At 45.9% G+C, this 13,971-nt stretch overlaps 1 protein-coding gene across 1 annotated transcript; it reads left to right on the plus strand.

Moving 5' to 3' along the window:
• Nucleotides 1-9,802: 9,802 nt before the first annotated feature.
• Nucleotides 9,803-10,639, plus strand: LOC114772577 (class A basic helix-loop-helix protein 9-like). The gene has a single exon (XM_028965465.1). It carries the CDS (start codon nucleotides 9,803-9,805, stop codon nucleotides 10,625-10,627), a length of 825 nt encoding a protein of 274 aa, XP_028821298.1. The 3' UTR covers nucleotides 10,628-10,639.
• The last annotated feature ends 3,332 nt before the right edge of the window (nucleotides 10,640-13,971 follow it).

Genomic DNA, 13,971 nt, shown 5'->3' on the forward strand with positions numbered 1-13,971 from the left:
CAAGACGCCCGAAACATGGTCAGACAAGAATATTTGTACAACGTAAGGCCTGATTGGAAGCCCTGCTTGCCCAGAACGGGCGCGTTTCTCCATCCGTGCTCGCGCCGCAGGATGACATCCGTGGGAACCCGGCTTCACCTCCTTAACCTTGACCACAGTGTAAGTGTTTAGCTTGTTGGAACATAATAACTAGTGCGTGTAATTACAGCGCCCGTCAGGCAGGAATGTGCCTTCAAAGCGCCATGACCTTCTTGTCATGTGGAAGTGCTGCTTGTTTGTCAAATGTGGCTGCTTTGCATCTGTTGCTTCCCTGAGTTTTTTAAAAAGCAAACACTATCGGTGTCTTCTTTATCTGCCGGGTTTCCTGGCGATGTCAAAAGTGACAGATGATCATGATCAAGATCATAAACAGACTTTCACCATTCGATCATTTCCCATGAAGTCTGAAACTATTAAACTATCTGAGCAACGTTCACCGAACCCTTTCACCCCATATCAGTTGTGAAATATGCATTAATATACCAGAATGAGCTTTTAAGTTCTTGCTGACATAGGCTGGCTATTATCAACACAATCATATATGTTCCTCTTCTTCTTTTGGCTTCTGCAGTTAGGGGTCCGACCTGGAGCGACGTTCATCAGTGCTTTGTAGTTCATATCTGATCTTCATACCTGGACTTAAACCTACAACAGCATTGCACACTTCATTTTGATACATCTCTCACCGCCTCACACTGTACTGCTGTTTTATTATTATTACCATTATCATACAATCATATCACTTTTACTACTGTTATTATACTGTACTTTCTAAATATACCCATACACTGATATATTTCATATTGCCGCAACCTGGTTTTTCTTGACCTGAAGTACATTATGCGTCGGAGCACAATGTCCTTTGTCATGTTTTTGGGATCCGTGTTGTTTTTTTAATTTCCATTTGTGCAGTCTTGCCACTCTGTACCACACCTCATACTGTCACAAGCCCTATTAAAGAGCAAAGATCCAGGGGATATTCATTTGTTTAGGACTGTATTCGTTTTACACCCCCTGATCACAAGCTGGAAGAAATGCGCTTCAAATTAATAAAATCAATATTTTCGAAACAAGCCTTCCACTATGTGAGAGATATTAATTTGGGCAAGTGAGACCATGTAGATTTATTTGAATATATTCGGCATTAGCATTTTGCAGAAAATCAGTAGCTCAGAGTTCTTGTGTTTTTCTGTGACAGCTTAAAATGATCCAGTGAAGCTTGTAAAAAAAAACATTTATTAAAGGCTGGCAGAACTTTGCAGACGGTCCCATATTTGGAGGCTCTACTGAAGCACAAACTCTGACTACTGCAGTCCCTGCCCTAAGTAGTGGTGTTGTGAGATCCACATTTAATATCTTGTATGATATGTGGTATGATAATGTACAATTTATACAATTTATAGATGAAGTCGTCAGGTTATAGCAAAGAAAGCAGTCTTGCATGCCTGTGACCGATGTAACTGCATCGGTCACAGAAATGACAGAAATACAATCCCCGGCCATAATCTCTTATAAACTTCCCCCCAGCAGCTTCAGTATTACTTAATATAAAATGGTTACTTCATGTTCTGTGGGTAGTAGTAGCCTAGTGGGTGATGCACTCGCCTATGAACCAGAAGACCCAGGTTCAAATCCCACTTACTACCATCGTGTCCCTGAGCAGGACACTTAACCCTAAGTTGCTCCAGGGGGGGGAATGTCCCTGTAACTACTGATTGTAAGTCGCTCTGGACAAGGGCGTCTGATAAATGCCATAAATGTAAATTTAAATTTGGGTTTATAGGTGCTTGTGTTACCCACTAGGCTACTAGTGTCTCCAGGGGGGGGACTGTCCCTGTAATGACTGACTGTAAGTTGCTCTGGATAAGGGCTGTAAATGTTCTGAAGTCTGTGTGAATAGGAATATTGACATGCCATCTGATCAATAACCAGGCTGCACTGGAAGGACTTGATTAACTCAGAACAACGTCTGCTGTGTTATAGATCCACCGATAGAGTTAAGAAAGTCTAAAAATGCATTTTGAAACCTACGTGGCTCCGAAACATACCTTTCATTTATGAGTGCAAGGTCAGGAGAGTCGTATATCACAGGAGTCAGAAAAGACCATCGGCTGGGCCACATTCCTGCGCCGCATTAACGGGAAGACAGGCCGGCGTTTGCCGCGTTGTCATCCTGAGCATAAATCGGCGACTGAGTGAAATGTTTGCTGCTTTTAATTGCAGAGCAGTTACCGTGCTAATGTTAGGCCCAGGGCCCGGGGTTGCGCTAATACAGGTAGTTGGCGAGCTAGCCTTGAGCGAGGCTCGTGATTTTTATTTCCCTGGTACCCCGACGACAGACTGTCCTCGCTGTCTCAGCCGCTGTCATTAACCACTCATATTTCACCGGCCTGGAATGCAGCGGAAACTTTGAAAGTGCTTTAAGGGGCGCCTTCATCTCACAGCAACATTTTTTTCCCCTGAACTGACTGTATGATTTTTGCATATTTGTTTTCAAGACTGTTTGAAATTTGTGTTTAGAAAAAACTACGATGCATGATTTGCTCTTTAAATGTCATCACCATCGTCACTGTCATTATTTTATGAACAATGCAATGCATTATGCATATTTTGCACACGTGCATCGTTTTTTGAGTTGCACCTGGGAAAAATGCCTCCCCTCGCCATGGAGACGTGCATCACAAAGCCAGGCCGCGTCAGCCCGTACTCACCACAAATCCTGCCCAGGTCTGATGGCAGCGTGCGTCATCGGCCTCGATCTTGGCAGACGCTGCGATGTCTACGTTACGCAGACGTTAGGTAGAGGACGCGCTTTATGGCCTTGTAGGCAAGGAATGATTTCATAAGTCAGCAGGTGAAATGTATTCAAACATCGGAGTACTTCTGTTCATGCCTGGAAAACTATTACTCATTTAAAAGCACTGATTAAATATTAATAAACCGCGTGATGCACCAGTAATCACCAGATCACTGGCATAAGTATGTATAAATTGTGGTAGTAGCCTAGTGGGTAAGATGAACCAGAAGACCAGACCCCACTTGCTACCAGACACTGAACCCTGAGTGTCTCCGGAGGGGGGGACTGTCCCTGTAACTACTGACTGTAAGGCCCTCTGGATAAGGGCTTCTGATAAAGGAAAAAGTGTGTGTGTTTTGTGAATAATGAAAAACGTAAGCATTTACAATGTGTTTACAAGTTTATATGGGCATTGTGAAATGCAGAGTTGTTGTTGAGGCCAGACCCACTGTGTGTGTGTGTGTGTGTGTGTTTACAGAGTGGGCCAGTGAGAGTAAGTCAGGCCCTCCTAAATTAGTCCAGCAGCAGTGAGTCACCCCTCCATGCCACCGACGGACTCTCTCTTTCCTCAGACAGGGCCAGACGGCGGTGAGTCACGGGGCCACGGCCACAGGCCCCTCCTCCTCTTCGCGACGGGATCCGAATCCGAGCCGAATGAATGAATGAATAAATAAATAAAAGCGTCCACACATAAACAGCGTGAGTGACATCATTCCGCGGCAGAGCCGGGGGGGAGAGAGCGCCGCGTCGGAGCATGTGCGGGCCTGCACGGGTCTGAGTAACCCGGCGAATGGAAACGGGGAGGTTCCAGATGACTTGGCGGTTGGCTTCAATTCCATCACTTTTAATCGCGTCTTTTTTTTTTACAAGGCCTGGGAAGCCCCTACAAATCACACGTTTTAATCTGACAAATGCAAATACAAATTCAAGCTAAATCGCGTCCGAATCGCGCAGAAGCAGCTCTTAGTGGTGTTATCATTGTAAAATGTCATGTAATCTTGTCTAGGAACTGGTGCAAAGGCTGTAAAAGCTTCGCCCGAGCGAGAGGCGCCCATTTGAGAAAAATAGTTACTCCTTCAGCGGTTCTCACTGCCTGATTTATTCGCGGCGACTGATAATTGCCGGTGTCTTGTCATCTGTCAGAAGGGCCGGCGCAAGGCTCCTCCTAACTACACAGTGGAAGCTCTCAGTGGAAGGCCGTAAATCTGCCAGCGCCGGCTGTAAATCACCGCTGTTACTCAGAGGCGCCGGCCTGTGCAAAACATTTCCGTTACAAATGAATCGGCCTGCGTTTATTGTGCGCCGGCCCGAAATTACAGTCGTGCCGGTGGAAATGATGACAATGATGAGTGTGTTTGCGTAGCCCCGCTCTGCACATTACGTTTGTGCACGTAAGTGTTTTTACAGCAGCAGCAGCCGCACAAGAAAGTGAATAGATCCGATGGCCACTGTATTAGAGACTCCTGTGTTCAGCCTGTGTTCAGCACCTTCTGACCCCTGCTGAGCTGCTGGTTGACTACACTTTACTCCATCAGATCTGCTCCGATGGTCCTTTAACTGCAGATCTAGGGTAGATCGTCCTGGAGGTGTCAAAAAGTGCCTGCAAATGACATGTTGTCCAGGGACGGTACATTACAGCAACCATTCGGAGCAAATAATATAATAATAATGATCAGTAGGAGTAATCTGATTGATGTGGACACAGAACTGCACAATTCGGATAAAGTGCTGCCCTTTAGGGCAACATTTGACCTCTGACCTCACACCTAATGACACTTGAAAGATATCACTGCTTGAAGTCATTATTAGGTTTGTCAACCCACAATGGAAAATTAAACTAAGCATTTAAAACCATCTTTTTTTTCTAAAATACTCCAGTAGTACTTTGTCTTTCTTCAGAAGGTCCAGACTTCAGAGAAGATTAATGTCCCTTGTCCAGATCTGCCAAACAATGTTGTAAAACTGCAAAAAATACTAACGTACAACTCGTGGCGGCAAATCTGCTGCAGTGTTTCACCAGGGAAGCAACAATGAAATTCCTGCAGATGGAAAATATTCACAGGTAAGTTAAATCGCCGGGTCTCAGTGCATCGAATAAACCTGCGTCTGATCGGTGGTGAACATTTTCACGAGGCGCAGAGGGGGCTTCGTGACCGCGGAGACTCTCTTCTCACCACAGGGGAAGGCAAACATCATCCGCTCCTCAATTCTCACGCTCTTGAACCCTCAATTATCTGACCTTCACCCGGCTCTCAGCCCTCTTGGCCATCCGCGCAATAAACATTTTAGCACGGGCAATAACGGGGCGTCCGCGTCCAGTCTGATGTCGGGAGTGCATGGCTCTGGGCGTGTGGAGTTCTGTTACGGTCACGACATCATTTCTACACCTTTCCACTGACGTTATACGATTAAAATATATGAATAATGTACAACTCCCCTTGCTCTATCAGGTTACATTTTCAGGTTATTGCTTATTGATTACAGATTTAGGTAAACTCAGGTTTTCCCTGATGATATGCGCTGTTTGGCTTATTTTATTTTACAGGTCTAGACGTTCCTTTGGAATATCTTTGCCAACAATTCCGACCCTTTCCCACTGCCTTCAGTGAGTCAACCTATGATTAACATGCACAAGTTATGGTCTCCTACAACTAATTTCAAATTATAGAGAGAGGGAACTGCCATGACACAATTCGAGGGCCCTGTGTTTAACCAACCTGCACATTACGCCCTAATTGCAGAACAAGAAAAGGAAGGATAGTGTTGTAATTTCACCACCTAAGAATCCTATTTGCCTTTTATAATATTCTTCTGGAAAACACCTCGCTGCTATTAAAAAAAAAACTGACTGTTTGACTGTTTTCATAGTCAAAACAACCAAGGTCACCCGAGAGCACGAAAGAACAACAGATGGTTTAATTTAACCAAAGTAAGTAGCAATGTATGGTATTTCTACTCATTTATGTCATTTACACACATGTACAGGGTTTGTATGTAACAGAATCCATGCAGCAGTGATCCAAAAATAAAATCTCTGTAAAAAGTGCAAAAATAAAATCTCTGTATTCTACAGATAATGAAAGTTGTGATGCATCTGCCCATGACTAGTAACTTTCAAGTAAAATATTAATTTTGATGAGATTTGAGAAGACCCTGTATGTGGCTGGGTACTAGTGAAATATAAAGAATAGTTAAATGCACGACATTGTGAATGCCCATATGGAACTTCACACTTTAATTTCTCAAACTGCAGCTTTTATGCTGCCTTCACATGCATGCTTGTGGTGGCAGTGGTGGCCTAGCGGTTAAGGAAGCGGCCCCGTAATCAGAAGGTTGCTGGTTCGAATCCCGATCCGCCAAGGTGCCACTGAGGTGCCACTGAGCAAAGCACCGTCCCCACACACTTCTCCCTGGGCGCCTGTCATGGCCGCCCACTGCTCACTCAGGGTGATGGGTTAAATGCAGAGGACAAATTTCGAATGGGTTAAATGCAGAGGACAAATTTCACTGTGTGCACTGTGTGCTGTGCTGCTGTGTATCACATGTGACAATCACTTCACTTTATTTATTTATTATTAATCTTCTTTTTTGTTATGGGTGTGGCCAGTACTACTTGCGTCAGGGTGCAAAGCATTTTCACATTAAAGTGTGGCCTAATTGCTCCTGCTCCTTCATATAATTTAGAACACCATTGTGCCATTCATCACATTGTGCTAGTTCTTGCGCAACTGCCTGAACTGACAGGACCTTGGTTAAATGTCACGTAGCTGGTTATAAAAAGGAAAACTGGTGGCTGATTCAACGGTCCCAATCGGCATAATTCCGGCGTACGGGCCGGACGGCATCTGACAGCAGCCGCGTCTGTAGGTAATGATCGCACAGGCTTAATTGCGCAGAGCTGCGTTTCCAGCATTTCAACATTTGAACTCAGTGACAGCTGGCAAAGAGATGCTGGACCAGCTCGATTAAACGCTATTGATTTAGAAGCAAGCTTGTCAAATGATCACTTCGATAAAGCTGCTGCCCCTGCATGGTGTCCGGTCATTCAGCAACGGTCCGCAGTGCCTGCGGGTTTTGGTTCCAACGCCCTCCGTGCTGCTTGAAACAAATTAATGAACTTCTGAACAAAGAGAGGATGTGACCGGTGAAATCCGCCTGCCATCGATCTGCGCTGCAGCCGAATCCTGCAGACGCCGCAGCTTCTGACAGCACAATGCTGCAGGCACTGCGAGGGCCAAAGGAGGAAAAATATGGTGGTCTGTTGCACTCCGCTTTCAATTACTTTCAATCACCAAAAAAATAAGCCCGTTTCCATAACCTTCGTGTATTTCTGACAGTGGTAGCGTTTGATATCGTAATTGTGTTCCTTTGTCATGCACTTCAGGGTTAACTATTTTTGCTTTATTTGTAAGACCTTGGTTTTTCATCACTATTCTCAGATTACTAAGCAACATCAGTCCATGTCACGGTATGTAATTAGTGTTAGCCAGCAAGATAACGTTAGCTAATGTTAACTTCAGCTTGAGTACGGTGTATTTGCGTTTAAACGTGGACACGGTGAAAAGCGTACACACTTGTGCCCATGCATATATGACCCTGACTTTGTGGCTGTAGCTCAAATGGCAGCAAAATGACTGCATCATAAAATTCTGCATTTATGGCCGCCTTCCACATTCATGCACAGTAAAGCTTTCATGCGGTGAACGCTTTTTGCAGGGAAGTAATTCAAGGAAGCCGCTTCCTAATGAGCTGCTTAGTTGGCCAGTAGTAAAAGAAAACTCAGGAAGAAAGCAATGGCTTCAACGGCCGCTCGTTGCGCAGAGGATATGGCGCCACCACCCATCAGGCTGATACGATCAGCAGCGCGGCTGCAGGCCGAGGTCTCGTCACCCACGCTCGTCCCCTCACATGCACACAGTGGGTGCACAGGTGCTGTGACAGAGCCTTTCGGTCCCTTGACCCGCGGATCGGTTCTCAAGAGATGCTTGAAGCCATGCCCTAATGCACAGAGGCTGTAAATCTGGACATTTTTGGGAGGCCAGCTTGTTCCTAAAAGCAGTAATCCTTCAAAGTAATGACAGGGCCTTCTGAGATATTTCAAGAAGGACATAAGTTGCTTTTTGAAGGTGTATGGCTATATGGCACTTGAAGCCCAAATATCTGATATTTCAAGTGTCACTGGGACTTTACAATGTAAAATTAGAAGGTCCAGCAAATGAATTTATTTTTGCTCGTTGCAAAGGTTACGTTTGGTAATTTTGCGTCGCAAAGTTTACAGTTAGTGTTTTATCAGAAAAAAATGCTGTGAGGACTGGATTTATATTTGTATGAATGCACAAATTCGACAACTTCCGTGATTCTGTGAATTTGAAGTAAATTTTTGAATGGAGGGGGAATGAGCGTGGATTTACCTGCCGACAAGCAGCAGAAGACTTTCTGTGAAGCGACTGGCCTGTAAGAGATAAATAGCACTTGCAGCAGGAGAGGTGCTCCCACTAAATTGTACCGGGAAAGTTTCCTATTATTACGGCCGCGTCGTAATCTATTAATTTGGACAAATGGTTCCGCTCAGTTCAAAAGCGCCTGCGATCTGAGGTACGCGCAGCGGAGAGGAGGGGGCCAGGAACCTGTGGCAGCGGCCATCGCAGGTAATAATTGTAAAATACTTGTGCTCCTGCCTTTGAAGTCCGGGCCGCTGCCTGATCTTGCCCCACTGGAACGGCCGGGCCTGATTTATGGCCCCGCAGACACCCAAATTACTCGCTGCGGACGATGCGAGGGGATAATCGTTTTAATGCAACAGGGCTAATTGCGGCAGTGAAGATAATCTGCTGGTTGTGTGACAGTAGATAAGGGTTTTTTCAGCCCTCCTCAGGGCGGCGAGGTGTGAATGCGAATTGGGGAGAACGCACTTATCTGATCAAGCTTCACTTTGCCACGGCCGTCCGGAACACCCAGGGCGACACCTTGAATATTCATCTTGATCTTGACACAAAAGAAATCTTCAAAAAGTCCTGGAAGTCAATGTGCATGACGTAAAGAGTGCATTGTGCAGCACAGATAACCAACACATAACTATTTTCCAAGCGGCCTTCACACATGTATAATTAACACTGCCAGACATGTTTACAATCAGCACCATAAACCTGCAACTTACAATTATTCTTGACGTCCTGGATCCTTTCTGCATGGTTTAAATTGTTCCACTGCTTACTTCTAAACTCTACAAGCTGCTATTTAAATGCATTGTTTTATTGCATATAATATATTGTATATAATAAGCTACTTTTTTAAGTGAAGTGATTGTCATTGTGAAACACTGCAGCACAGCACACGGTGACACAACAAAATGTGTCCTCTGTTTTTAACCCGTCACCCTTGGTGAGCAGTGGGCAGCCATGACAGGTGCCCGGGGAGCAGTGTGTGGGGACGGTGCTTTGATCAGTGGCACCTTGGCAGCTCGGGATTCGAAACGGCAACCTTCTGATTACGGGGCCGCTTCCTTAACCGCTAGGCTACAGTGATGAACTGCACTATTCATATATGAATGAAATTGTCATTTTCAGGTTTTAAAACCCCCCCAAAATTTCACTGTGTACCCATTTCTTGTTTTAGGCATGTTCTGCGTTTCATACTCCTCCCCACGCTGCACACTCCTGCAGAAGCGCACCACGGATCGCCAGACAACCTGGCCATCGATCGCGAGTGGAAAACGAGACGACGTGTTGCGAGGGCGTGGCCAAGCGGCCGAGCGATGCTCACTCGCGATTGCCCCCGGGCCGCTCGTAAACACACAGCGCACCTTTGCTGGTAGGCATGTGTACCACGTGACCCGCTGAGATCCAGCCTTTAAAAGCGGCCCGCGCCTGTCGGGACGTGACAGAGATAATCACAGGGAGAGCAGGCGAGGGGAAGGGTTGTGTCATGGTCCTGCTTTAACGTGTGCTAGAGAGAGGAGCAGACAACATGAGCAGCTTGGCCAGCACTACCGAGTCGGAGGTGTCCGAGGAGGAGTTGGACAGCCTTATTGGACAGGATGAGGACGGCAGTGGGAGCGACAGGACTCTGAAGGTGTCCTCCCCCTTGCCAGGCAAGGGTTCTGGTAAGAAACGCAACCGACCCGTCCGCTCCAAGGCCCGAAGGGTGGCGGCCAACGTTCGCGAGCGCAAACGCATCCTGGACTACAACCAGGCCTTCAACGCCCTCCGTCTGGCCCTCAACCACGACCTCAGCGGCAAGCGCCTGTCCAAGATCGCCACGCTCCGCCGAGCCATCAACCGTATCTCGGCACTGTCCGTCTTCCTCCGGAACCACCCATCTCCAGCCACGGCAGCGGACCCGCTCTGTGTCCGAGACGGGGACCTCAGCCGCGGCCAGGAGAAACCTGGCAGGCCGGCGCGAGAGAAGGACCGGAGCCTGCGGCCCTCGCCAGAGAAATACGCCAGGCATCCAGTGCATCCAGTGCAGCCGAACCCCGGCAGCGTCTACGGCGTCCAGCCACACCTGTACCCCGAAGCTGCCAACTCGCCTGGCCACTGGGGTCCGACCTCCGGCCAGTACGGCCACTTTTCTCCAGAGCCCCAGATGTACATGAGCCACGGAGTGTACGGCCACCAGCGAGAAGAGGTGCCCACCAGCGACCAGTTCTACCAGGGCTACCAGTACAGCGTGAAGGCCACCTGTCACCAGAACCACGTGGACAACTTTGTGGACTCGCCCTCCGCCGCCTTCTCCTGGCAGCTGGGATACCTGCAGGGCTCCAGCTATCAGCAGTCTTTAAGCATGCACTAACCATGACCAGGCACAGGGGACACCATGATCACAAAAAAAATGACAGAAATGACTGTAAGTGACTTTTTCTATCTAGAAAAGGACATTGTGTGTCAGGCTTAGAGTATTTTTTTCAGATGCACTTCTGGACCAGGGCTTTCAGCCGCCCAGTTCGGTTCAACATGAGCGAGTGCCGCAGTCCAACATCGAACCTTTTATGAATGAACGGTGAAAGAAGTGTCACCTTGAAGGACGGCAGAGCACTCGACTCGAAAACCTCAAAGCTGTTCTGCTCCGTGCAAAACGTTTCAAACATTTCAAACGTCAGTCGTCTGTTAAAGCTTTTTTCATGTGATGTTTTATTTGTACATATGAACTGATGTTAAACTGATGAAATAATCAAATAAAAAATGAAATAAAAAAACCTGCCTCTACCTGCACAGACATTTGGAACACGAAGATTCATAGAAACAATTTGAAATTATTTCAAAATGTTTTTTTTTTTTTTTAGAAGTGCCTGCAGTGTGCCTTGACATTCACAGTGGGGACGCTTTTCTTACATTGGACTGTGTGTGTGTGTGTGTGTGTGTGTGTGTGTGTGTGTGTAAAAACAGAGTGTTCGCAGTGTGCACCACATACCCCCTTTTCATCCGGTAATTACCCTCATCTCTAGAATTCCTGCACTCTACGGTCTGGCTGGTGCAGAAGGACCTGAATGAGAGACATGAAGACCTTATACACAGAAAGATTATTAATACACTTAATAATACTTGCTAAAAATAACCTAACCTTGGTAACTTTAATTTGTACATTTAGTAATGAATTAAGTAACACTTCATTATAAATGGACCTTACTGATAAAAAGGTCATATAAAGTGATGTTGATAAAAATACCAATATCTAAATCTGTCACATGTGCACCTTTCAGTCAATTAATTTGGACTTCCATTTTGTCTGGAAAGTAGCCTTTGGAGTCCTTCAGAACGTTCTGTAAAATGCACCCTGATAATCTGACATATAAAGTTCACAAGGGGTCAGATTTCGCATTTCGCGTTCATACGTCTGGCACAGAATAGGAAAACATCTTCAACAGCATAAATTTACCCCCAAGTCTTGTATTTATGCTCAATTAATAGCGTATTTTGATTTGGATACTTTTCCATGGAAAAAGGAATGGCAAGTGTGTTTATTTATATTATTTATATATTTATAGCTATTTATAGTATTTATAGCCTTATGGATAAAAAATAACAGTCAGTGGTGATGAGCCCGGCATCAGCCCATCACTTTCAGTCATGACTGTCTGGTCCAGAGTTCCTTTGTCTGCTGTCAAAGAGACTAGAACCACACACACATTCAAGTAGGAATAATAATAAATAAATAAACAGATAGATAGATAGATAGATAAATAAATAGATAGAACCCCACACTGGGCTTAAAGCCAGTCAACGTTGCCAGGTTTTCCACTTCGATGATTGCCATTGATGAGGGGAGGAAATTAAATGATTATAGAAATCAATGAAAACTGGGCAAAAAAGGTACACTTTGTAATGGTTAACAGGTTTTTGGAAGGAAAACTGTTGTGTTATTCCAAGGCTTTAGAAGTGCATTTAAAAAGTAGGGCACCCCTGCATAACACACCTGACCCCACATAGCTGCAGGGTGATGGAACCTGTAATTGTTGAATGGAAGCTGACGTGACTTGAACAAGGATGGCTTGAATGAGGACGGCTTATGGCGGCCGTCCTGAAATCCGGCCCGGGGAGGGCGGGGCGCCCCGGAGGCGCAAACGGGACGCTGTTGAAAGGTACCCGAGCCACATAACTCACCACCGGGGTGCGATTCCAGTAAACCCGGAGAGAGAGAGAGAGAGAGAGAGAGAAAAAAAAACCCCGGTGCGGAAGAGGGTGGATGAGAGAGAGAGGCGATTCGCCCGCAGCTCGGAGAGCGGCCTCCCCGTTCGGAGGAGATGATTCAGCTCCTTGATCTCACCCCCCAGACAGACTGAAGGAGAGCCAAGGAAACTATGCCAACGTTTCCCACACGGCCATGACGACACGTCTCTTACCTTCTGCTGCGGGCCAAAATATTTCTTCCTTTGCCACCAATGCTCGGGCTGCATATTCAGCGCTTCATTTTGGTTTATTTCTGTTGTTTTTATATTTTTTCCTGTAGATGCTGCCAACCGTGATGTTTAGCAGACGCTTTTGTGAAGTTGCCATTCATAAAAGAAAAAGCTGAACGTGGCTTGAGCATTTCAGCTGATTTGTTTTTCGATTATTGCAAAAAAGATGCGAAAATGGATGGTGAGATGGTGAAACTAACCTATAGTGATTACATTTTGGTTGCACTGAATCTGAGGTGTGGAAAACCATAAATTATGTCTAAAATGTATAAAGGACTCATTCTTGACATAAGGCATAGGAAGGAGAAGCAACTGGCCGGAATAAGAAGTTTTTGCTTATTGACAGATGAGAAGGTGGCTGCTCTTTTTCTCTGGCACCGCACAATGGAGATGGTGCCCAACCGCAGACTAAACTGTATTTAACCCCCAATGTAACACACATCCAAACATGCAAAATTCAACTATTTACTTCCAACCCGCTCATTTCCTATCCTTCTTACATTTACATTTACAACATTTACCAGACGCCCTTATCCAGAGCGACTTACAATCAGTAGTTACAGGGACAGTCCTCCCGGGGACACTCAGGGTTAAGTGTCTTGCTCAGGGACACAATGGTATTAAGTGGGGTTTGAACGAGTGTGTTAACCAATAGGCTACTACCATCCTTATTGGTCTAGCGCTTGTAGCGTGTGCAAAGCATGCTGGTACAGTCAGGTCGTTGGCCTCCACCGCAACAATATTGTTGGGATGTAAACTCCTTCATTGGGGAGAGACCATGTACACTTCTGGTTTACCGGCCAGTGTCACCCTAACCCCATTCCCAAATCCAACCCTAACTCAACACAGCCCGACCTAACCTAACCTAACCTAACCTAACCTGACCTGACCTTTGTGTCTTGTTTACCTGCTGGTCTTTTTATTCAAAAAAGCTCATGCAACCTTCACCTTAGACAATCAAAAAGTTGGGGCATGGTGACTTTACTCAATCAAATTAAAACGTGCAATTTAAGAGTTAGACCCATCCGCATCCGCACCAACCTGGCTGTATTTACAGACATCCGCCTCTAGAGGACAGTAAACGCACACCACTGTGATGGGCAGAGACGACGCCCGAGCAAGTTCCTGTTCCGAGTCTGCTGGAGAGTGGATTTTAATCTGTGTTTTGTAAGATCTAGTTTAGCGACATTCCCCATGAATCAGCACGTCTGCAGCAGGACATTCCAGGTTTATTCTAGAT

Source organism: Denticeps clupeoides, unplaced genomic scaffold (assembly GCF_900700375.1).
Source record: "Denticeps clupeoides unplaced genomic scaffold, fDenClu1.1, whole genome shotgun sequence".
NCBI classification, from domain to species: Eukaryota; Metazoa; Chordata; class Actinopteri; order Clupeiformes; family Denticipitidae; genus Denticeps; species Denticeps clupeoides.